Source organism: Parasteatoda tepidariorum, chromosome 1 (genome assembly GCF_043381705.1).
Source record: "Parasteatoda tepidariorum isolate YZ-2023 chromosome 1, CAS_Ptep_4.0, whole genome shotgun sequence".
Lineage (NCBI taxonomy): Eukaryota > Metazoa > Arthropoda > Arachnida > Araneae > Theridiidae > Parasteatoda > Parasteatoda tepidariorum.
Genome location: NC_092204.1, coordinates 88,978,325 through 89,004,870, shown reverse-complemented (window position 1 = coordinate 89,004,870; position 26,546 = coordinate 88,978,325). Strand labels below are relative to the sequence as shown.

Genomic DNA, 26,546 nt, shown 5'->3' with positions numbered 1-26,546 from the left:
ATCAAATCCAACTGGATGCTTGAATCTCACCAAATGCAAGACCGATGCAAATTATTTATGCCACCACACATAATTTAATTAGAATGACTTAAGTGAAATAGCTTACACATTTACCTTTTTTGTATAATGCTGATAATTGTTCAATCTAGTAGTAAAAAACTATTTAAGGCTGCAAATTCCTTTAAAAAAGTAAAAACTTAGAATCATTAAATATAGGCTTTGAATTAACAAAAAAAAGAGAGAGTTTATTATGTTTTGTTTCATTTTCAAGAATGATGACGAAATATCCATCAGCCAAAATCTCTTCAGCACATGGAACCTTATAGTAGTTTACTGCAGATTCTGTATTAGAATACATTCTACCAGGATTTATTTACGAATACTTTCTTAACCTATAAACATAGGTATGGTTTGACTCTTTCTAGTATTTATCCTTTATAATTGTGTAGTTTACAATTAGTAATTTTGAATTAATAATTTATCTTAAAATGTGTAACATGCATTTTTAATTATATGGGTCCATCCTATCTGTCTCCCTTGTTATCTGGCTTATCTTTCCACAACATTAGATAGGATAATCAAGGGCCAACAGTATCTATAGATATATTTCTCTTACACGGCGACAAAAAAAGCCTCATTACAACTCCCCGAATGGCAACGCTAGAAAATCGAGCACTGATTGCCGCTAAAAATGCCACATGCCAAATCTCGGTGAGGTGGCTCAACATATAGCGCTTTTAAAAACGGAAACTGAAATAACCAGAGAAAGCATTCTCACCAAATGTGTAAACAGAAGTGAGTAATCTTTGTTGATAGATCTCTATTTTAGTATTTTGTCGAAAGCGCTTTTTTTCACGAATTTATATATTACGAATTTATTTGACGATTTTTGTTTATATCACGAATTTATTTGTTTTATTATTATTAGTTATTCATTGAAAAATGAGTCTCAGTCGTGCTCTTGCGCTTTAAGATTTTATACTATAGCACATTTCTAATAGGTTTAATGAATTACATGTCATTTATTTGAATTCTAATTTATTTTAATGACTTAGTATTTAATAAAAAGATGTAATTTTTTCTTTAAAAAAGTTGTTATATGGATTTGAATGATTGTTTTGAATTCTTAGAATTTTGTGCATTTGCAATGTACCTAAGTTAGTAGCGAGGGAAGCGAGCTTAGTTTGCGAAGAAAACCATATAAGATTGAATAGCAATTTTCCGGGGTTGGCGAGCGTTAGCGAGCAGGGGACGCAGCCCACTAGTTTAAAAAAAATCGATAGAAATAATGTTGATTAAGATATCATGGTATTTAGTAGAAAAATGCTTATAGTCTATACTTGAACTGTACTTTAATAAATAAGAAACACAGACTAAATGTATTTGAAAGAGTTTCTATTTTTTTTTTCAATAAGACTTTTCGTAATATAATCACTTCTTCTAGAATTACAAAATAAACTTTTCTTAATTACCTTTTGTTTTGGAGCAACTCTGGCATATATTTTCACATGGGGAATAATGGATTTCAGAAAATCATAGTTCACACTTGAAAGACGCATTAATCCCTGAAAATGCAACAATATTAAAATGTATAGTATGAAGGAAACGTGTTAATATAATTTTCCTTCTGTAAGTAAATAAATTATCCATTTCATAATTATAAAAATAATCTTGATATTAATTTAATAACTTGATTTAGAAAAATAGAGTTTGGAATGAAAATGTGTGAATTTTTAAAACATATTTTACAGCATGCATAAATTTCAACACATATTAATGCTTTATTGATAATAATTATTTTTTTTTACATATATATCAATGCTTTTGTCTTTCTATCATGAAGTTTATAAATAATAATTAGAATATGTAAATTCATTCAATAACTCAATTTAGAAAAAAAGAAATTTGGAATGAAAATCCGTGAATTTTTAAAACATATTTTACAGCATGCATAAACTTCAACACATATTAATGATTTATTGATAATAATTATGCTTTTTTTACATACATATCAATGTTTTTGTCTTTCAATCAGGAAGTTTATAAATAATAATTAGAATATGTAAATTCATTCAATGACTCAATTCAGAAAGAAAGAAAAAATTTTAAACAAGAATAATTTTTTACATTTTGAATGAATTTTTACTTATATTAATGGTTTAAGTAAGCAATTAAATTCATTATTTTTTTTTCATACTCATCAATGCTTTAAGGAAACCATTTTCAACAAACCTCGCCAGTGACACATAGATCATAATTTGTGTACAGATGTTCAGCTCCTTTTTCTGGAATTTCTGGTATTGTTACACTTTCATCAATTGAAACCCAATTCCATTCATTTTCTAATAAACAACAAATAATTTAATTAATGCACTAAATTCTCTCTTTTGGGGATATAATAGCAAACACTGTAGTATTAATGTATTAGTAAATACTTATGCAAGAATATTTTTTAAAAATTCAAGAATATTTAAATTTTCAATGTGAGTATCAATTAATGACAAGAGTAAAAAAGAAAATAAGTTGATTTAAGTCAAAAATGTTTTTATAAATGCAGTTTTATGGTTGTGTGTGTATTCCATTGATATTTAAGTTTTTTTCTTTTTTTTTTTTCTTGTGAAATAATACATAAATTATTATTTGATACTCAATATAGACAAATAAATTTCCATTTGCCATGTATATGAAATAATTTGCTGCATGATAAAAATTTAAATTATAGCTTGTAAGTTTATGTTTAGATAGAAATACTTTTAAAAAAGCACTTTTAAAACTTAATACAAATGCAGTTTATGTATTTAAATAAATAAAAACTTGTTCTGACAAAAATGATTTAGAATGAGAGATTTTTTTTTTTTACTTTTAATGTTTACTGATGTAAATAATTTATTCCTTATTTGATATAAAACTGACAAATTTGGTATTTGTCTTTATAAATTCCAGGAAGAGTGAGGCTTGAATAAATGCAACTATATTTTTTTTTTGTTTATTTAATTTAATAATTTTAATCATTTTAAGCTAGAAATTTTAAGTACAATATTTTTAAATAATATTAAGAATCGGTTACATGTTTTAGCACAGTTTTGATTGGTAAATGTAAAATAAAAATAAAAAACCAGATTTACATCTTAAAAAAATCTGTTATAAATTCTTTTTTTTTCAACTTTGGAAAAGGCATTATGCCCTTCCACTCAATTTTTTTTCTGCCAAGTTAATTTTGCCATCTGACAAAAATTATTCTTTCCATAATACTAAACAATGAAATCAGTGTAAGATTTGTATTATATTCAGAAATAACTAAAAAAAAATTTTATGTGAATAAAAATTTCATATTTTCTGCAATTATTGATGAGAGAACCAGGATCCATTTGAATTTTTTTGGGTTAGGGGAGACAACATTATCTCAAAACCTGCATGCCTATAATTCATTGCACACTACTTTGTAAAATAAAATAAATACCTAATTTCTGAGAAGGGGTTAGAACAAGTGTATGGTTGTAACTTGTGAAATTAAGTTCTCTTGCAACATGGCATGCAGTAAGTGGAGCATCACCAGTAATCATTACAACCTAGAAAAATAATTTAAAATAAGTAATTAAATGCAAGATTTAAAAATATACACTTCAGTTTAACCACACTTCAAATTAATTGAGCTCCTATTTTTCATATAAAAAAACATAACATTGGAAACTTCCACCTGATTCTGATTTCCCTTCACATTTTCTATTCTGAAGATAAGGATGAAAAAGAAAACGATTTTATACAAATTTGCTAACCACAATTTTTTTTTCTTTCTTGTTTTTTTTTTTNTTTTTTTTTTTTTTTTTTTTTTTTTTTTTTTTTTTTTTTTTTTTTTTTTTTTTTTTTTGCACTAACTGTTATTTTCACAAAACAATTATCTATAGAAGGCATTTTTAAGTTTGGGTTTTCTATGTTAGAAAAGGATCACACAAATAAAAAATCCTGCTCACCAAGTACACTAGCAAAATTTGCTAGGGTACAGTAACACTATGCACTGTTGCTCAAAGCTAATTGTACATACTGTATATGATTCCTAATAAATACTTTCATTTCATTGTATTTTGTTGTTTTTCCTTTTTTTTAAAAAAAAACAAAGAATTAAATATAGGTTATATATCTTTTAAAATGTAAATGCAGTAATTATTTTAACTTGATACCTTTAATATTTTTTAAATGTTGAAACTATCAAGACCTCCGAGTTTTTTATATGAAAGTTTGACTTGTACACAGTTCCCTTATAGACAGACATACATTTTTGTAACAAATATAAGCAAGGTAAAGGTTTAGTGTCTTTTTTGTGATGAAATTTAATTGCAACTTTGTTTCAAGTCAATGGTTAAGTCTTGTCTTCTTTCACAGTACAAATCTTTTATTCACATGGAAGAGGTTTTATTATAGACTGAGGCAAAGTTTAATATGTGTAACATAAAATATTAATAAAATTCAATATTATAGTACATAATAGGTTAATTACTTAAATGAAATAGATGTTTTTATACTTACATGGTGACTAGCAGCTTGAATCTCTTTTATAATTGCCTTTGAATCAGGTTTTAATGGACAAGAAATAATAACAAAACCAACAAAATCCAGATCTTTTTCTAACTCTTCTCTAGTCATTACACGAACCTAAAAAATTCAAAAAGTATTTTATAAGTACAAGTTAAAAATAACATACAAAAACTTTTTTTTATAAATATTTTCAATGAAGTACACATAATTAGAAGATGATGCTAAAAGGAACAATTGTGAGATTCCATAACTATTTATGCAGTTTAAACCACAAAAGAAAATTAAAACAGTAAAATAATAAGTTTGTAAAATAGTTTTTTTTTTTTTTTTAAATTTTGGAGAAAGTTTAAAATTAATATAGAATTTGAAACTAAACTGAAAATATACTAGCATTAAAATCTACATTGTACTTATTACAGCATGCAACTTATTGGAATATGGAATTTTAACTAAACAGTCAAATATAAATCAATATCATTTCAATTAAACAGGCTTCCCAATCTATTCTCAAAATTAAAAATAAGGACTTTTTTAGAACTTTTAAAAAAAAGTGGCAATTTTAAGGCCTATTTAAAACAAGCAAATAATATATCCATATAATAATAAATCAGGAATATTTAATTTTGTTTTTCTCTGTTTTTTACATTTCATAAATACAATTGGAAAGATTTTTGAAAATAAATGGAATCAAATCACTTCAAAATTCTTGATGAATAATAACACCTAACTCAGAGTAACTAATACTTCCTATTATATATATATATATATATTTCCAATTTTGAAAGGATAAAAAATTATTTTATAGGTACTCACGACAAAAATTTTAATAAAATCTTTTTCTGTAAACATATTCTTTTTAAAAAATACACCTGAAATAATTGTATTAAGTTTTGTAATAGCAACTAAGAAACTATAAAGACATAGGATAAATTATAATGAACAGAAAATTTTAAAAGCTTTTAAAAATATTCACAAAATTTATTTAGTTTAAAATGATCAGTCTGCACTCAACTTGAACATGAGCCTAAAAAAATTGTTAATTTAAATTGAAATCATAAAAGTGTTAAATGGGCAATTGCTTTATCAAAATAGAAATAAACTAATCTGCTGGCCTACTGTTCTTCTGGATAGAGAAAAAGGTATTTGAAACAATAAGCATTTTTAATTCTAATATAATAATTTTCATAAAGTTCACACTAACATAAAAAGACACATAACTTTATTTAACTTACTTAAAATACGCATTTGTATTATATAACTAGGGTTCACACTAGCAAAGAAAAGTTAGCGGTGTAGTAGGATAACCTAGGAATTAATTTAGTGGTCCAAAAACTTAATATGGTAAACAAACTATAGAAAAAAAAATCAAACTTCATAGCTAAATAATTCATGCTATGGTACATATTAAAAGTTATTACTTACCATCTATAACACTGTGGGGACGGAGTTATTGACCATGCCAACCTTCATCTATCAAAAGGTACCTCTTGATTGAATCAAGTTAGCATGTCTTATATACCAGTGAATTGATGATTAATATTCGCAGTGGTAGTTACGCCACAATACTCCCCCACCAAAATTTTATCAGGGATAGAATTCGATACCACTAGTTACTGTACTTGTGAAAGACTGGGAGAGCTGTTTATTGAGTGCTGAATGTGAGAGGTGTATTAACATTATGTCGTAGCGTTCGTTGTTGCTTCTGTGTTGCATTTTGCAGTCATAGTAGCAAGTCAACTGTTCAATGTGGGCTATCCATCGAAGTAGGCATTACCGTCAAGTAGGCGTTACTGCGTGTTCAAATCACGTCCGGGTCACCGATGTGGGGGCGGAGTTATCGACCATGCCAACCTTCATCTATTAAAAGGTACCTCTTGATTGAATAAAGTTAGCATGTCTTATATACCAGTGAATTGATGTTTAATTTTCATAGTGGTAATTATGCCACAGCACCTTAAAATTAAGTAGGTTCATTGCCTCATAATGATTGAAGATTAGTAATTATTTACCAAATTCGGCCTATATTGGCTGAATAATGAATATAAAATATCTGATGAATCTGACAATTCTGTATAGTGCCAATATTGGCTGTAAAATAGCAGTAAAATATCAGGTGAATCAGACGTTTCTATATAAGGCCAATATCAGAGAAATAACAGCCCTTTGAACCCTTATTGAGCCAAGATTCGTGAATATTGGTCCAATGAAGGCCCCAAGTTATTTTTGTGCTAGGGATGATATCTGATGACTATTAAAACTCAATTAAAGAAGCAAGTCTTATGAAATTATCAGAAGTAAATGCACTTGAAAATCTCCTAAATAGCAAATAAAATATAAATATGGAAATATTTTTCTTACTTCTTGGTGAGACAGAATTCCTAATTCTCTGCGACCTAACGCTAAAACTCTAGCCCCACGTCTTGACATTTCAGTATAAATTTGATCATATTCAGATGGTACATTTCGAAACTAGAAGGAAAAAAAGATGTTCAACACAAAAATTGACAAATATAATTTATTCGTCACTTTTAAAAAATCATTATTAAAAATAGCTTTAAAATATTATGCAATAAGCATTTTTTAACTGCACTGTACATGATTTGAATGAAGAAAAAAAAATGTTTTTAAAGAATCTTAACTTTTCAATACAAGCTGATATATATTGTATCTCAGAAATGTTTTGCAATCATTAAAATTATCTAAAAAATAATTTTATTAAAAAAAAGAAAGGTTTCTTTCGCTTAAAAACAGTAGGAACTGCATAAAAAAATTTCGGACATGGAATAGAATTTAATTATGACACAACAAGATCTTCAAAAATTATTTTATGTTAAAAAGGTGGGCCTCAAACAACGACCTTTTAGAAAATTTAACTTAAGTTCCTTAAAGATTCTATCAGAATAGAAAATTTATGTGATTTTTACTACATAGCTTGTCAATGCAACCATGGCAACATTGGGCAAACTAGACATGTTAAAAAATTTAGAAAAGAACATTGTTAAATCTGTCATCGAAAATATGATGTCTCATCTATTGTTGTAGATTGTAAAAACCTTTTTCATACTGATTCCTTAGTCAAAGTCATGAGTTTCTCACTACACTTTCAAATGTAACCTGCAATGATTTTCCTCTTTTGGCCACCACATGTTTTTTGCCTTCATTTATTTTCCAATGGCAACTTTAAGTCTTCTGTTTTATTTTCCTCATTAAGGTCTGGTGAATTTTGAGAATGGGCCTTATTTTTGATAGCTAAAAACATGTCAATTTCTTTCTACTTAGAACAAATGAAGTTTTTACATTATCAAGTATCTTTCTGGTTCAATTTCTTGGAAATGTTCTTTTAAGTACTTTATTCATTTGTCCGATATTTTTCGACTAAAACAGTCACTAAAAATTGAATAATAATATATTATCGCCTATATTATAAAATATATGACATAAAAAATTATTTTTTATTGAATAAGTATTAACAATATCCTGTTGATAAAACAATTATAAACTTTGGGGGAAATTATAATTACAGGAAATTTCTTTTTCTTTTCTTGTAATGTAACAATCTAACAACTAATTAGTGTTGGTTAGTTTTAGGCAATAAGCATTTCATCATAGTGAGTTTATTCTCAGTATTTGATTCAACCCTCACTTTTTAAGTAGGGTAAAAATTTACAAAGGATAGGGTTTTTCTCAGAACAGAACCTTGTCTTAAATCTACTCCTTGAATAAGTTTGCCTTAAAAAGATAAATAAGTTAAATGAATTTTAAATTGAATCAACGACTCCATCATCATAAAAATGTTGGACTGAAAATAATTAAAATTATGCAAATGCAAAATGCTCTGCATCACCATTGATTTTAAAATTTCAGGAGCCCCTTTGACAGCAGCAATGTATGAAGTATCTGAAGAGCCTGCAGGATTGTAACCAGCTATCACAGACATTCGACGCAAAGCACTGGAGAAATGGTAACGATGAAAAATCTTTAAGCCAGACATTTTACCTCTTCGAGGAACTACAGCTTCCCCTTAAATAAAAACGTTAATAAAATATAGGTAACGTCATTTCTTTACATTAAAATACAATAGAATCTCCCTAATATCTATCAACCCAGAACAGTTAGTAAATTTATATCAAAATTGATTTAAATTAGATTAACACAATTAAAATTCCCCACCTGAGAGAAATTTTAAGCTCACAGAAGACACTGTTAGGTAACAAATCATTCTACAGCAGTAGATGGCAATATCTGAATTTTAACTTTAAACCTGAATTTTACCCTTTACATACAAAATCATTAAAATGAAAAAAAACAGTGAATGTATATCGAATGTAATAAAAATAACAGTCCAACTCTTTTTACAAAAAAAAAAGTCCAGCACACAAAGCTCGGATACAGCAAAACTTGATGTTGCTTATGAATATAACTCAGAAAAAAAACATATTTTTAAACATTTTAAATTTATTTTATTAAAAAAAATAACTATTCATGGATACACATCACCCAAACATTGTTAAGCCTCTAGCTCTGTTCATCAGAACTATGTATCAGAACTATGCTTTTCAATGGCTTTCGTAAGAATGCCACGCTGACCATGAATACCATTTGACACCTATCAGCCAGTGTGGAACAGAATACCTGAGCTGATACATCAATTTCCAAATTTCCACACCACAGTCAACAAGAGAATGTTTAGCTACAAGAAGTGTAATATGCACATGATTGCATATACATGCTCCTTGAGACCCTTAATTAATAATAATTAATAACTATCATATCACCTAAGTGCTACTTTGCATTAAAAGAACTGCATTTTTTTAAAAAAGAGAGAAAGTTCCCTAGTCTGTCCTGCCTGGAATCACAATTAAGTTGAGTCATTGAGCAACAGATAAATAAGAAATAGAGGGGGATCATTACAATAATTAAAAGAAAATGCATAGCATTAAGTACAATCTACGTACTGTCATTGTTTTATGAGTTACTTACACTGTTATTTTAAATTTCATTCACTGTTTTTTATTTCTATTCATTGTTTTTTATTCCATTTACTGTTTTTAATTCCATTCACTACTGTTTAATTCCATATACTGTTTTCAAAGTTTTAACTTAAACTGTATCAGAAAGTTTTATTTAAAAAAAATTGTTTCTTTTTCTTAAATCTCCCAGCGGCTAACTAAAGGAGTAAATTTAAAAACTGTCACTTTTAAACATTTAAAAGCAATAAATTATGTAAGATATTTTTGGTCTTATATGTTACTAATTAATATCCTACTATGCTTTGCCTTCAATTCATATAAGTTTTAACAAAGTTGATGCGTATGAGAAATAAAAACAAAGAATGGATTTAGTCTCATCTGATAAAGTTAGTTTTCTTAATTACATAACTTTAAACAAGTTTAAACTTAATCCCAAAACACATAAAGATTTAATTACTTTTTAACTTTAAATGTTTTAACTCATTTAAAAAAATAAACATAGAAAATAAATTAAAAACTCAATTTGAATTGAAAAAGTTAGGTTTATCAGAAAATAAAATTCTTTCTTTCTTTCCTTTTTTTTTTTTTTTTTTTTTTTTTTNTTTTTTTTTTTTTTTTTTTTTTTTTTTTTTTTTTTTTTTTTTTTTTTTTTTTTTTTTTGTTATAAGTAACACAAGGTGTGTGATTTTTTTAAAAACACTCTTAATTTTACATGACACTAGTTAATAATAAAACATAATAAATGCAAATTTCAAAAACAAATTTATCAAAAATGGAATAGAAAACTAACAATATCTACTGCTGAAAAATAGGAATAAATATATCAAATTTAATATGAAAATATACATTCTAAATACTTTCTGAAATATTAAAATAAATAAAACAAATTACCTGATTTAACAGGATTTATCAATTGCCAGCTTCTTGTGCCATTTTGTATAAACTTTAGATTAATAAAAATGTTTTATAAAACCTAAGTTTCAGAAAGATATATTTGTAATCTTGTTGTGAAGTGTTTTTGAACAATGATTTAAATTAAGTAGTTTTTTTATAATAATTATTTATTTCCTAGGGGAAAACAATAACCAAAAGCATCTCTTCACAGTGATATTGTACATAAAAATGCCCCAGATTTTTATTATACTTCTAATTTGTGCTAATTAATAATATTCTTTCAATAGTACTGGAATTTATAGCACTAATGCAATTTCGCTAATTGAAACCTACGATATACTTAGAACAAATTTTAAAATTATGAAAATTAATTAATACATTTAAAAGATTTATTTAAAAAAATATTTAAACCTATTAAAAAAATCAGTTGATTTAAACCAATGGAATAAAAAATTTATTAAAATACCTTTAGTAAGATTCCAGTCCACAGCAGTTAGAGTGGCTTTTTCTAATGGATCACCAACAATGCCATCTTCCAACTGTGTTAAAGAATGACATGTTGCAAGGACTTGAGTAGTTTCAGGAGGAATATCAGCTATAGAACAAACTTTATGCTGACCACTATTCACAAAAAAGGAAAGAAAAATATTAGTCTGCAAATATAAAAGAAATAAAAAGTGTTGCACCTTTCACCAAATGAAAAAAATTTCATGTTAACTAACAGCACTATACAGACAACTCCCAATAAATCAAGTGGGGAAAAACAAAAAGAACGTGCAAATTATACCCCACACCTTGTACTTGTATTAGACTTATTTAACTAAACTTGCATCAGTTTTAAGTTTTTATTCTACAAAAAGTAATAGCAAATCTAAATATAACATTAAAAATATTCATTTTCCCTCTTTTGTGTTATTACAATTTATACTCTAATAATTTTGCATTTCCTAAAACCTTTCTTAAAAATGTTCATCAAATTTACAGACATTCTTCTAATATGCAAGATTTCTAATATGCAAGATCTGGAAGCATATCCAAATTATCCTGATAAATCAAAAATTACTGTAATCATAAAACTCTAGACATAGGATACTGCAGGATCTTTTTTTTATTTTTTATTACAAATTATGGAAGAAAATAAAATAGAAAAAACATATCACACTTATAAATATAAACTGAATTTGGCTACAAAGGTTTTCATCTGTTATGGACCTAAATACCGCCTATATAATTTTTTTATAATGTTTATTTCATGTCTAAACTCATTTTGAATAGTATATTAAATTCTTTTTAGATAATTGTGTCCTGTTCTTAAATATGAAGATTAATAAAAAAATCTTTATAACAGAAGTTAAATATTTTTGAATTGAATTAAATATAGAAAGCTCTCAGTAAAAACAAATTCAAATAAAAAGCTTAGAACTTATTACAATAAATGACGTAAATTGACATTTTAAAGCAATTAATAAGATGAGTAAAATCTACTTAATTAGTTACTTTTTTTTCATAAACTTTTCCACATTTCCTCTTTTAGACATTTTTGAAAAAATCAGAAGAAGTCGGAGAAGTTTTATTGTTTATTGGAATATCAAGTACAGTTTTCACTATGGTAAGGATAATGACACAGCAATCAATATATAAATGTGTATTTTAAATACATAGTAAATTACTTTATTTATATATATTAAACCTTTTAATGAATATATTAAACTTCTAAGTAAAGAACATAGTAAAATTCATAATTACTTAATTCCAGCAACACCTTCAACAACCAGGCTATCACTTGTAAGAGTCCCAGTTTTATCAAAACAGCATATTTCCACTTTTCCAGCAAATGGTATTCGAAATGGTTCAGTGCAATAAACATCTATGCAAGAAAAAACCATCTATGAAAGGTAGCACATTAAAATTTCAAGAAAAACCATCTATGCAAGATAGGACATAAAAATTTCATGTAAAATTTCAAGAAAAAACCATCTAAGCATAATAGCATATTAAAATTTCATTTAACTTGTAGATTCCATTCTTATTAGGCAAATTCATTGCAGTCTCTATACATTAAAAAGGACAGTTTAAATTCAATTCCATACACAAATATGTCATTCATTAAAACTAATTACTTACACAATTTAGATAAAGCCAAGAGTGATGTATTAACTGCTAATGAAAGTTCTATAGGTAGTTCTGGTGGTACAACTGATGTTAGTATCAAAACACATTCCAAAAATAACTTGTAGCGGCTTCGTTTCGGGTCTTCAGTTCCTGAAAGCAAAATCAATTTAAAATAAGATTAAAAACTTACATTTGATATTAGTTTATGATAGATATTAGTTTATGATAGATATTACTTTACATTTTTGACACAATTAATATCTATCATAAAAGATTTTTTATTTTGTAAAAATAGCAAATGAGTGCATGACCCCAAATTCAATCTAATATAATTTCACTTTTGAGAATTTAAACTAATCAAGTGTTTTATATTATACCAGAGTTAACGAATTTCAAATACCACAAATAGAGTGATATAAGTTACTTCAATAAGATAAGATGCAACAAGATACAACAAAATGATATTTCACTCAATTTTCTACAATTTGTGGAGAGTCCTCAAGTTCGACCTATCAAATACTTGCAGCTTTAGAATTTTAATTAAATCTAATTTTATAAGGAAGGCAAAAATTAAAAGTGATATTTTATAGATCTACAGAAAAAGCGACATATCTGATCTCATTTTTCTTAAAATAAATAAAAAGGGCAGGAGAATTTTGACGTGATGAAGCTTTGTAGTTGTTGGCCTTTCTTAACTCATGTAAAAAAAACTGAAAAGTGAATAATCCCTAATTTCAAGGATTGTGGTACTGATCTATAAAGACAATAAAAAGTGTACTAATGTCATTGGATTTCTAACAGTGTGAATGATGGCAGTGAGTTTCACACAAAAAGTTAGAGTCCGTCGCAATTTTAACCCATTTAAATTTATATATAAACCGATTTTCAAGTTATTTAAAAGGGGACTTAAAGGACAAAACATTTAAAAAGGACAAAACGGACAACATTCAAAAATATTGGTTTTGGAAGGGATAAGAGGGCCATTGGGGGAGGGGGAGAGATTACTGAAAATATCTACGCAGAATGAAAGAAAAAATTTGCGTATTAATTTGTTAGATAAATGATGACAATTACAGGTCTCGAAAAATCGCCTGTCCTCGGCGGTCAAAAATTTCCCACAGACAACAAATCTCTCGAATCCAGCGTCCGCGCGGACAGCCATTTTCCCGTTAATGTTCGTGATTCATTTTCAATTTTTGTTATCTTACAAGAGTCTAGCGCCTCACTTCTAAAATGACCCTCTAATCTCGAAATACAGCAACATGCTGCGCATGGTGGAATTGATGTTTTCTCTGTCTGGGCATACTGCAGCGGTTGAAAGGGGCTTTTCAGCAATGAACTTACAAAAAAACACATTACTTACTGGTCTTAAACAAGAAGCGTTAAACGCATTTATGAACATTAACCTAAATGGAAAACCTCTTTCAGATTTCTGTCCAGAAACCTCTGTAAATCATTGGCTTGATTGTGGAACTGGCAAACGTCATATTTGATTCATTTAAAAAACGCAGTACCATCGGATAAATTGACATGATAATTGATAGATAACTTAACCTTTGTTAATCAAATTATTTCATCAAAGAAATAAATTATTTCATAATAGAAATACTAGGTTTTACTATTAGTAATCTAGCATTTGTAATCCTAGTAACTACTAATTCATTGTGCAATTTATATAAATGTTTGTGACGGGTTAGTTTCAAAGGAGGACTGGTACATTGTTGGACAAGCCGTCCTCGGGGATGGGTAAAATTTCTGAGTTTTTTCAAGCGTTGGACAATTACAACTACATTTAATATGAAGAATGACGTAAGACTGAATTTGTGAATCAGTCTAACGAAGTTGTTGCAGGTGCAGAGAGACTGAATAAAGAAAGCCAAAAGAAGCTGATCGATAGTATGTGCCTGTCATTTAGTTACTTTGAAACTGTTTGATGCTACTGTGTATCAGGAGTTAGAGTATTTTAAGAGTGTGTCAGGACACACATTTATTATTTCAATCATTTGCCTAATTTTGTTATTTTTCTAAAGGTTTAGTATATTTTTACATGAGTGGTAAAAAGGAATTTTAAGGATTAATTTAAATAGAAACCTACTGGCAGCCCTATCTGTAATCAAAAAATTATCTTAACAAAAGACAATTAAGCATAACCTTTTTTTAGAAAACAATTTACAAATGGCAACTTTTTGGATCATATTTTATATTAAATTCTGATTTTTATTGATGCATATTTCGATATATTTTAAATTTTATAAAAGACATATTTAATATTTAGGCAATTTAAGTCATTTTAGGCAGTTAAAACAAGATTCTTTAATTAAATAAAAACAAAGGATTTTGAGGAAAAAAAATATTTTTTTAAAAATGTTTCAAAAGTAAAAGCTTTAAACTATAAATTCATTCATTATTTCATTCATTAAATCATTATTTATTTTATTATTCATTCATTTATTAAAGTCAAGCAATAAACTGAGTAAAAAATTTAGTTAAATAGATTTTTTTTCCTTCAGAAATTATCCTAATTTTAGGGAATGTCTTAAAATATACATATTTTAGAAATGTTTATATATTTTATCCAGAAAATGTTTGATTAAACAAAGAGGACTGAAAAAAGTGACAAATACTTGTTAAGTTCACAGTTATGTATAATAATTGAGTAAGAAATCGTTCTATGGTAAAAGATTATGTGTATGGAAGAGTAGCCACAAACACTAACAAAAAAAAAAATCCTGATTTTCTAGGCAGATTTATTGAGTTTTCATTATTTTCGCAACCAATAACATAAATTTTATTATTAATTTTTCAGTAATACATAATACTCATGCCTATATAAAAAAAAAAATATTGAAAAACAATAATGTTATTGAGGGTGAAAATATTTTTTTAAAAAAATAATAATAATAATAATAAAGAACAATTTTCAGAAAAAAATATTTGCCTTTCTGGTATCTCAAACAACTTAAAATTATTTCTTTTCTCTTTGACTTTTTGGGCATTTTAATTAAGTTCCTGGACATTTTCCTCACTTTTCTAGATCAATACCATTTTCTGACTTTTTCCCTGCTCTCCCTGATTTCCCTTGTCTGTCGGCCCTCTAAATAAAAACAGAGTTTCAACAGTAGGAGACACTTTTTCAAACTAACCTTTAATCCATACATAGGATGATGCTGCAATGGCAAATATCAATAGAAATAAAATAAAACAGAAGGATTCTAAGTTATTTGCTGTGACCCTTTTTACTCCAAACAGGATAGTTCTCAAAAGCTTGCCCTGAGATGTATTAAAGCCAGTCCTCAACACATACGCTATGCATCCATTATCAGTAGCTGGAGAACAAAAATAGAATAAATTAAATGTGCCTTTGAATAAAAACAAACTTAAATTTAAAAAATGCATATAATAATACATATAATAATGCATATATTTTTGGAATAATTAATAGTATAGGATTTTGAATAATAAACATTTTGTATAATAAAAGTAAATGAAACAAAATACATATGTTTTCAAATAATATGAAAATATAAACCTTTGAGACCAGGACTAGTTTTGCCAGGAGGAGTATGTTGCAAAATTTTAGTCCCTCCAAATAATATGTGCAAACGTCCATGTTGATCTAAATCTAACAAATCTGAAGAATTTAGCTCTTCAATAGGTTCCTAAGAACAAAATAAAAACAACTTAAATATACAGTAAGATGGCCAACTTGCAGAATAATCACAATTGCATTGAAAATTTATCTAAGCATAAAAATTTACTTTCATTCCGCAATAATTTGATTTCAAAATTAAAGTAAAGAATTACAAAAAATATGAAGGATCAGTATGACTAAAAAAATCTGGAATAGAGCATAGAATTATCAATATAAATAATAAAAATTCCTATATGACACTAAAATAAATAAGTATCAAAATTAATTTATCATTGTAAAAGAAATTAACAGAATTTTTATATAGAATTCTAGTTGCCTCACTTATGTCAAAAACTAGGCCGAATTTATACTAATATTTCCAAAGACATATTCTTACACTTTGAAAGTGCATAAATGAATGTTTTTAAGAATAATCTAGCAGGTTTTTATACGTTTAAGAAATAAATTTTAGAAGATAAAAAGATTTCATGAACTTCAAACAAAAATACCATTCAAACAATTACTTAAACTTTTATTGATTTAATTTTTAGCTATTTTAAAAATTAACTATTGGTAATTTTGACTTGACACTAAACATACATACTTAAATTATATAATAAAGCATAAAAAGTATAGGGATTAAGGAAAAACAACATTGAACAAGTAAATAATTACTAACTTTTTAAAATCATTAAATAAAAAGCATTCAAGTTTAAATTATTATAGAACTAACTTTCATTTGTGGCACAGACTCTCCAGTTAACATAGATTCATCTACAATGCAAGGTCCTCGTAATAACAACAAATCACAAGGAACAAGGTTATCCTGTTGAGATCTACCTGAAAAACAAGTTCATTTGCAGTAAAAAAAAATACAATAAGCATTAATAGCATATTTTACCATTGTGCCCAAAACTGTGCCAAGTTTTGTAAGTTTAAAACCCTTTGTCGTTCATTATTTTTATTTAATACAAAATGCAATTTCAGAAAATTTTATTTTTATAAGAAAAAAATAATAATAAAAAAAAATTTCCAGCATTTTACATTTATCTAAAAGGTAGAAGAAATTTAAATTAGAGAAATGACTGCCTCAAAAAAGACTAGAAAGTTTTAAAGATCAAAAACCATTGCCAAGAAAAAATCAGCAATGAGAAAACTTCAGAAATCCCGAGCCCACACAGATCTGTTGAGCAGCACTGAAAAATGTCACTTAAACAAAAAGTTGAGCAACTATTCAATTTATTTGAATTAAGTATGAAGTGATTTTTTTCATTGTGAAATCTTAAAATTCGATTAAAAAAAATATTTTTTAATTACAAATAAAATGGGCGTTAAAAGAGAGGAAAACAATAAATGGAAGAAATACTTAATGCTAGCAAAAAATTTTTAAACTATGAAGCAAATCTCTATTCATGAGAGATAAGCTTTAAAATAAAACTTTGCTTTAATTATTTATTTTTCTTTTAAATTTAAATGTTCTTATGTTGTTTTCTTTTTGTTACTGAAATTTCTTTATACGATTATACTTGATTATTAATTAAACTATCTGACAAACTAATAGCACTTAAAACAAAAAATAAATAAGCGTATAAATAAACTAGAGAAATTTAAAAATGTTTGGCAGGCTATAAAGAAACATAAAATTAATTTTATTGTTAGGTTTTATCACAAAAAAAAAAAAAAATTATCTGATGTGAAACATTCATTACTTGTAATTTTCAGTGGCATAAGTATTTCTGTTTTATATGAAAAAGTTTCAACCTTTGAACAATTTACATTGAAAAAAATTTTAGCAAAAAATGCAAAATAACTCTTTATACAAAGAATTGAAAGGTGAATTTTTAAGAACATATTACAAAATTGTTGCATATTATCATACAAATATAAATACATGCATTCATTTTGAAAAATATAAATACATGCTTCAAGAAATACTTTCTTACCAATTGACACAATATCACCAGGAACTAATTCTGAACTCGGTATAGGCCTCCACTTTCTGTTACGATATACCTAAAAATATAAATGCATTAGAATTTTTTTTAGTCAGAATTGGCAATCCAGTTATCAAATTATCAATTAATCAAAAACAAAGTAATCTGGCCACTCAACTATAAAAAAAAAGGAAAAAAAGCCACAAAAAATTTTTTTTAACAGTTTAAACACTAGTAAAGTTTCACTTTATTTTCCACAGCATTGTGGTCTAGGTAGAAACATACTTGCTTGCAGCCCAGGTATTCAAGGTTCAATTTCACTGAGGGTCACTTTTTTATAATTCCCTTTTGTTTATTCAGGATTATTTGCTACTCTTCTCTGGGGATTTATGTTACTTCGATTAAGCAAAACACTTTTTTAGAAGTGCACACCATCAAAGCTTACTTACGCTCCTCAGTATGAGTCAGCTTAAAGCTAATCAATTTTTTAAAGTCAAAAATTACCATTATCAACAATTTTCTCTGGTATTTATTTATTTCATTAGACCTTTAAAAAAATTTTACAGTATCTATAATAGGTATCTTGCTACCAGTATAAGTACATTTAGCACCTACTAAAACCACCAATTAGCATCATATTAGTATTACCTATAATCAAAATTAATTGGCATCAATAATAATCAATTGCTTTTTCATAATTCTTCTAAGTGAATAAAAGTACCTTTTCTCCATAAATTAAGCTTCTCAAAAAAAAAAATTAATCTTTACCTCTTTGTAAATTAATTAAGAGTCATTAAACATACTAACAATTTGGCAATTTTTTTGCTGTTCTCATAAAAGAATAAGTTTTCATTAATTTATCTTTTAACAACAAAACTTTTTTTTTTCAATTTTTATCCATTATTGCTTAAATTTAGTAACCATTATTGCTTAATTTAAAAATAAAGCATCGTAGTCTCTGAATTAAAAACATTTCACTTAACAGCTAAGAGATATTTAAATTAACTTTTTTAAAAGAGTATCTTTCAATCAGGTGGAAAATCATTAAGGTTAAATAATAGTAAATAAATAAATAATAGTAAATAAATAAATAATAGTAAATAAATAAATAATAGTAAATACAGTTTAACTTAGGAATTAACATCACTCCTACATCTTTCCTTTTCCCATATGCATTGTCTTCCTTTACAAGTACAATCACAAATGCTAGTTTTATGATGTTAATAATGCCTGTTTAGATCATTTTTAAAACTAGAGGATTCTTCTGTTTATCATTCAGAAATTCTACTGAAATTTAGTAGCTACCAAAAGTAGTAACGACTGTTGAGAATGTTTCGATCCCCCCCCCTAGTGGACAAATACAGAAACATTCAATTACGAACTTTTTCTCCACCAGCATAGTGTATCTTAGAATTTGTGGTGAACAACCTACAACTCTTTTCATCTGTAAATAGCTTTCCCTCTTTTTCATTATGATTAATTATTAAATACAATTCTTAAACATCTTTGTGCAAAGTATTTTTCAGCATAAGTGTTAATTTAGTTATCTACAACCAAAGAACCGGAAGAGAATACTGGGTGAAGACAGCTTGGAACTGAAACAAGGTAAGATTCCTTGTTAAATAATTTGAATCTTTAGAAGTCTTTGTTTAGTATCGTTATATGGCATCCTTGTAATGATGCTCAGTTATATAAAAGCTCATCAAATCAGTTTCCTACGTATGATTTTTAAAATAAAAAATAATGATGTTTTATCTTTAAGATTGAAGGTATTGAAAAAGAAATTTGAAGAATAACAAGTGTTTTATAAGTGGTTATTAATAAATTGTTTCCCTTGAAAAAATGCAATCCAATGAGTTTTCAATATTATTAAAAGATTTTAATGTTTGTATTCTCAAATTTTTTTAGGGTGTTTGATTTCATCTTTAAGTCTACTATACATTTCATTAAAACAGACATGGAATCATAATAATTATACAGTAGAACCTTGATTTAACGATGCTCGTCAGATTGGACAAAACATCGTGAAACATGAATCTATGGAAACTAAAATTTAAATGACTACAAATTTCATTACTTTTGTTAAATACTTAAATACAGTCTGAAAGTAAAATTTTTTTGAAGAAAAACTTACATTATTTTAATGAGAAAAAAAATTCCAATATTTTTGTTTATTTTCATTCTTCCTTCTTTTTTTTTAAAGTACACAATGAATTTTTCAATAATCCCAAGGCATCAATTTCTCTCTTTAAATCTTCATATCCTCAGAAGAAAATTTTTAGTCTCTGCAGCATAACTAACTACTTCTTTATTAAATGATTTTAGATCATAAAATTCAGTCTTCTTCATGACAACTAAATCCCAAAATTTTCACAAGTTAACAGATCATGATCATATTTTGAAAACTCCACAAAGTCTATATCAGATTCTGTTATAAAATGCTGTCAGTTTTTTTATGTGCCAGAACTGATGTAAAACTACCTTTTTTTAAAAGAGGGATTTGATCCGATTACAAAGAAGTAGTTATTTTTCTCTAACATAGTATCCACCACCACATGAGTCTGTTACCTAGTTTTCATGATGTGTGCAGCTGCATTCATTAACATCATTATGTGAAAATTATGAACTAAGGATAAAAGATGACTCGGAATGTTGGTATTTCAGGGAAGCAGCATCATAGAACATTCTAAATAGCAGGATTTTTTATATTATTGATATAAGAAATAAGAGGGGGAAAAGCTGGAAAAACATTAAAAGCAAGAAATTGTTATTACTGGTGATGTAAAATCTGAGTTCTACCGTATCTATAATATAAATTTAAGTAATTATAATTATTTAATTGCATTGATAATTAGCAATGAAATTATTTTCTAACTATTAAACTGTCAGTGGTAAGGAAATAAACTTGAAATAAATATTTAAAGGAGAATAAAAAACAATATTATATATTTTTTTTTTTTAAAGTGATGACAGTAGTCCTGGAAAACAAACTTAAATTTTTGCACAGGAACTACATTTTTTTTCTTGTTAGAATCATAATTTTAGTTTAGCACTATTAATAGAAAACAAGCCAAATTTTCTTTTTAGGAGATCAGAAACACAGATGAAATTATTAAATAAACTTATTGAATTTTTGCTCAGTTTTGACATTTTTCTTAAGTTTATAATTTTGCATACTACTAAAATAGCATTTTATAAAGTAGCAAGTTTGTTGATTAATTTTATAGTAAAAAAGCAAGGCCATTCAATTGTATCTCTACACAAAGAAGCCTGAGGTCATTTATTTATTTATTCATTGCTTTTCAAAAAAAAAATATTATTTTAAAATATTTTAAACTTATTATTTATTTTAACTATGATATCATAATTCAGCATTTTTATAGCAATTGGTTAAACAGTTATATTACATTCTACCTTAGAAGGTTGAAGCAACTTATTCTTTGCTTTTTATAAAGTGTAGTATAATACTCTTGTCTAATTATAATATAAAGTTGACTCCTTACTCATTGCCACATTCTCTCTGGAGGTCTCTTTCCAAATAAAATTAAAGTCCCCGAGATAAAATTAAAAATATCTGACAGATTTTCATTGCTTAAAATAACATTAATTTAATTGTAATTTAAAAACTTTCATATTTAATTTCCGGTTTCATATTCAATATGGCTACACTACTCTTAAAAATACTTTTAAAAGAAAAGATTTTAAAAAGTTATTTTTGCATGAAATATCTTTCAAAAGAAATTAAAAGAAGTTAAACAGTTAAAAAAAATATCAATAAATTTTAATTATTAAATTCAGTTAACTAAGCAATATAGTTTAAGAGAAATACCTGAAGACCATACGGTTTGTTTCCCATTTTCCGTATTTCTGACAAATTTCTCAACTGCTGCTGGACAAGAGTACCTTCAAAGGCAATAAGCATTGCAAGAGTAAAGACACTATAATACCAGTATTCATCCAAACACCAAAGTGCGACACAGAAAACTTGAAACACAAAAAAAGGGGCAGTAGCTCGCTCTTTAAACAATTCCATAAATTCTGGTACCACCATTTCAAGCCTTAAAAAGAAAAGTTATAGAATTTTAAAAACGTAGACAAAATAAGAATTTTTCATACTATATGGTTTAAAAATAAAAATAAAAAAGGAAAAGATATGATAAAAAAGAAAATAGACTAAAATTAAACAGTCAGAAAATGGACATAAATATTCAAAAAAAAAATCCTGAATAATTTTATAGAATTTTGCTGATTTTTGTTGTCAGTAGCATAAGTTTTATCATGAATTTTTCAGTTACGCCTTAAAATTATCCAGAAAATATATTACGAAACTTATACTTGCTATTAAAGTGGAAGATAAACAATTGTTTTATTGAAAATATTACAAAGCTAATTATATATATATATGTGTGTGTGTGTGTGTGTGCGTGCGTGTGTGTGTATATATATATATCAGGGTGCATAGCCAAATCTTGGAATCAAAAATAAGCACTTTTTAAAAAATTTTCAAGCACTTTACAAAAATTTTCAAGCACTCAAAAAATTCATATTCAATCAATGATATTATTGAAAAACAAAAACATTTTATAAACAGTTTTAGCATTAAAAAAAACCCAAAAAGAAACGGGCGTAAATCGAAACAATCAGTACTTTCCCACATCACGGAGTGAATTCAACTTGACCCTGAGCTTAGGACAAAAGTACCCTTACCCCCTACGTCAAAAAAAGTGTTAGAAGTAAATTAAATAAATAAGAACAAAATTAAAATAAAAAGAAAAAGATTTCATAAGGATCTGACATTCTCTATCCGAATTGGAGCACTCGGGTTTCGGTTTCAAGTATGCGCGCATGCGCAAGTCATAACGTGGGTACGACATGAAGTCCGCGTGAATGATTACGTAGCAAACACCCCATTTTTTCGTGAAATGCATGGGATCCACCAGATATCACTGAAGGGAGAAAAAAAATTATTCGGAAAAAAAGCACTTTTTAAAAACGCCAGCTGAAAAAAGCACCTTTAAAAGCTTTTAAAAACGAAATCCCCAAAAAAGCACCTTTAAGTACTTTTTACAAACGCTATGCACCCTGTGTATATATATTGAACTTTTAAGCATTTTAAATTCAGATAAATTTATTGGGTATTTCCCAAATTTTTCCAGATTCATAAAATTTTTTGACTTGATTTCACTGTCCTGTTGTCACCCTGATTTCTTTTTTAAAAAACACTAAGCATCACAAATGAAAAATTTGTGATTAAATACTAGGTAAACGCATCAGCAAATGACTTAAGGCAAGTTCAAGCAATTGAGATTGATCTTTTGCCATTTAGCTAAGGAGCTACATACGAAAAATGCAGTAATTTCCAGATAATAGTCATTTCCTCATCTAATGTAGAATTTCAATTTTCTAGCAGAAACTAAAAATAATAGTGCTTATGTAATTGCATGAAATCAAAAAGCTACACTTAAACTCATCATATGCTGATTGCTAAAACATTTATCATACTCTTAGAAATTTTTAAATTCTGTAGATCCTTGATTATGCTCATTAAAATATTATTTCCGTTCTCATGGCAAATAAAATATGTCAACCAGCAATGTTATTATGGCATAATTCATGATAAATTATTAACCAAAAAAACTTACTCATTTTTGCCAAATTCCTTTTCAGAAAATTTTAACTCCTGTTCATCTGCAAAGCCTTTACATTCCTGATAGTGCTTCAAAGGTAAATTAATTGGAAATGATAAACCTTCAAAACATTTTTTTTCAAAGTTATATACATATTTTGTCTTCTGAAATCTAAACCATGCTTTAGAGCCCCGATCATCCTAGGGATGGGGAAAAAAAGACATTCAAAAATTTTGTTAATATTGAAGTCTATATAAATTTTATGACAAAATTTAACTAAAAATAATAGCAGTTATGGAAGTAAAAACATTTTTAAACAATCACAACTCATCTGTTATACTCTTTTTTTTATAAATTTGTTTATTATATTTTTAATAACATGTGCAAGTGCCTAAAACGATTTTTTATTCATACAATTATCTTCATTGAACCGTAATTCTGAAATATAAAGCTTAACACATTTTTGATGTCTAAAAAACCATTTCCAGGATAAAAAACTTGAAAACTGCTCTTAGAAAAACACCTCACCTAAAAACACTTTCAATGATAGACTTTTAAAAATATTAGAGCACGGCATGACATTTCTAATGTCTTCATAACTTTAGTCTGGCTAATACAGACAAACTAAAGTTCTATTCACCACTATTTTTGGAAAAAATAAGAACAAATTTTAAAATATTAAAAGAGATGCAGTATTATGAACATTGATGTAACAAAAAACGTAAAAAATATGCAGAGTGAGCAAAGTTTGAAACATGTTTGATGAAAAGTAATATCAATATAAACTTAAGACAAGGTTGTTATAAGGTTTCAATGGTTCCAATATCATCCACGTGTCATAAAAATAAGAAAAATATCAATAATGTTCTAATACTTCTAACGTTTCATGTCTATATTCAGCTGAGTTTCGACGCTAAAATACAATTTGAGTGCAGCCCTAGTTTTAACCTCCGACTCTGTTAAAGAGTCAAACTTGTTCACTTTAGAGTCAAACCTTCTCACTTCAATGGGCATTATTTTGAACTGCTTGCAATTCACCCATGCACATTTAATTAGAGATGCTGTAATGATTCTGTACATTTTACAAGTATTATATCTTTTTGAACTAGTCTAGCTGTTAAAAACCTCGTCATTGACTCGTAAAACCCTAAATAATCAGTCACCAATGGCAAGCTAGTGAATGGAAATTTGGCACCCTGTATTGGGGACACATTTTTATTCAGAAAATGGTACTACTTCTTAAACATAAAATAATAACAAGTGAGAACTTTTTAATGATGAAAGTTAGATAATTACTAAATTTCAACAAAATACAATGCTTATTAGTGATTGATATTAAAAAGCACATCCATAATAACCAGTTGTCGTTAAATAGGTCCTGGTGGTTAAAGCCCCACAATTTCGTGACCAACAATATGGTAGTTGCAATGTAGCCAACACTGCACAATGGATACCTTTATTTCTCTAACAAGTTATTGCCCAAAGAGAAATCTGTGAGCTTTCAAGTCTACCAGGAACCCCAGTCTTCACAATGTTAGCTAAAAATCTTAACCACCATGAAACCAACCACCATAAAATAAAAAATGTAAATTTGTAATTACTTGAATTGTATTTACAGATATTACAATATTAAACAGCTGATTCAGATATGATAAGTGAGGAGCATAATGTCAACGAAATATTATTTTTAAAAAAAATCTTAATTGCTTTTCACAATAAAAAAAAATAGTTATTCATTAAAATAAACTTATCAAATTTTTGAAGTCTACAAGATTATACCAAAATATTACTTTTATTTTAAGCTCCAAAAAAGATGCCCATTGTTCATTTTAGATAAATTTTTTATCACAAATCATTAGCTTTCGATATTACTTTACATAAACACGCTTTAGCTTTATGAACATAAACAAAAGCTAAATGTTGAAATCACAAATAATATATTTTATTTGAAAAAAAAATTATAAAAAAATAAACTGGGTATTACAATTGATAAATGAAGACGGACCAATTCAGGTGACCCATTATTAGGTGCGGGAATAACTTTAACATAACAAGCAGTAGACACATCAGCAGCCTGAAAAAAAGAAGAAGAAAAAGCTGAGACAGTTTAAGCATAGTGCCAAAATAAGTCATTACTCTTCAAGCCTGAAAGAAATTAGTAGTTGATTTAAAATAATTCACAGTTCGAGAACTAATAGAGGGATTTAACCAGTTACATAGACTGTAACTGGATAAATCCCTCTATCCAGTTACTGAGACTCTAAATATACAAATTTCATAAATTCAAGAACATCATGATCAAATCTTTATATGACAAAGCTTTTAATGGAAAATTATATTTTGATAATAGATTCTGAATATTTCTATACATTCTAGAACTGATATCATACATATAAACAGAATGCCAAATCAAAGTGATGGTCTTTAAAAAATTTTATTACATGAAAACAGTTAAGGTGAAAGAAATAATACTCTATGCTCTTACAATAGTTATATAAACTGGGTAACATGAGTTAGACTGATAGTTTTTAAAAAAATTATGATAGAAAAACAGTTAAGGGTAAAGAAACAATTCCCTAAACTGTGTCATATTTATAAACAGGGTATTCTAAACTAGACTGATGGTTATAAAAAAAAATTATAACAGGAAAATGGTTAAAAGAACAATACTCTAAGCCAGGGGTCCCCAACCCTATGCCCGCGGGCACCATGGCGCCCGTCGATCGATCTATGTGCACCCGCTGCTTGTGCCCAACGATAAAATATTTCAGTTCTCCATTTTCCCAATAAATGCTATGCAAATACATACTGAAGTACGCTGGTTCAGTAAAGGCAAAGTACTTGA

At 27.2% G+C, this 26,546-nt stretch overlaps 1 protein-coding gene across 2 annotated transcripts in view; it reads right to left on the bottom strand.

Moving 5' to 3' along the window:
- The window catches only part of LOC107454632 (endoplasmic reticulum transmembrane helix translocase), a 49,722-nt gene that overhangs the window by 18,962 nt on the left and 4,214 nt on the right, over positions 1-26,546 (bottom strand). The window contains exons 2-17 of one of the 2 annotated variants that reach the window (XM_043040758.2): positions 25,686-25,775; positions 23,717-23,901; positions 21,904-22,132; positions 18,084-18,153; positions 16,874-16,980; positions 16,039-16,168; positions 15,653-15,835; positions 12,522-12,659; positions 12,144-12,264; positions 10,864-11,018; positions 8,378-8,553; positions 6,892-7,002; positions 4,525-4,650; positions 3,461-3,569; positions 2,233-2,342; positions 1,473-1,565 (exon numbers count right to left, since the gene is read on the bottom strand). In XM_043040758.2, coding sequence (XP_042896692.1) covers positions 1,473-1,565; positions 2,233-2,342; positions 3,461-3,569; positions 4,525-4,650; positions 6,892-7,002; positions 8,378-8,553; positions 10,864-11,018; positions 12,144-12,264; positions 12,522-12,659; positions 15,653-15,835; positions 16,039-16,168; positions 16,874-16,980; positions 18,084-18,153; positions 21,904-22,132; positions 23,717-23,901; positions 25,686-25,775 — 2,133 coding nt within the window. Of the gene's footprint in view, positions 1-1,472; positions 1,566-2,232; positions 2,343-3,460; positions 3,570-4,524; positions 4,651-6,891; positions 7,003-8,377; positions 8,554-10,863; positions 11,019-12,143; positions 12,265-12,521; positions 12,660-15,652; positions 15,836-16,038; positions 16,169-16,873; positions 16,981-18,083; positions 18,154-21,903; positions 22,133-23,716; positions 23,902-25,685; positions 25,776-26,546 lie in introns of those variants that run through there. The other variant, XM_071183541.1, reaches the window with a different exon arrangement.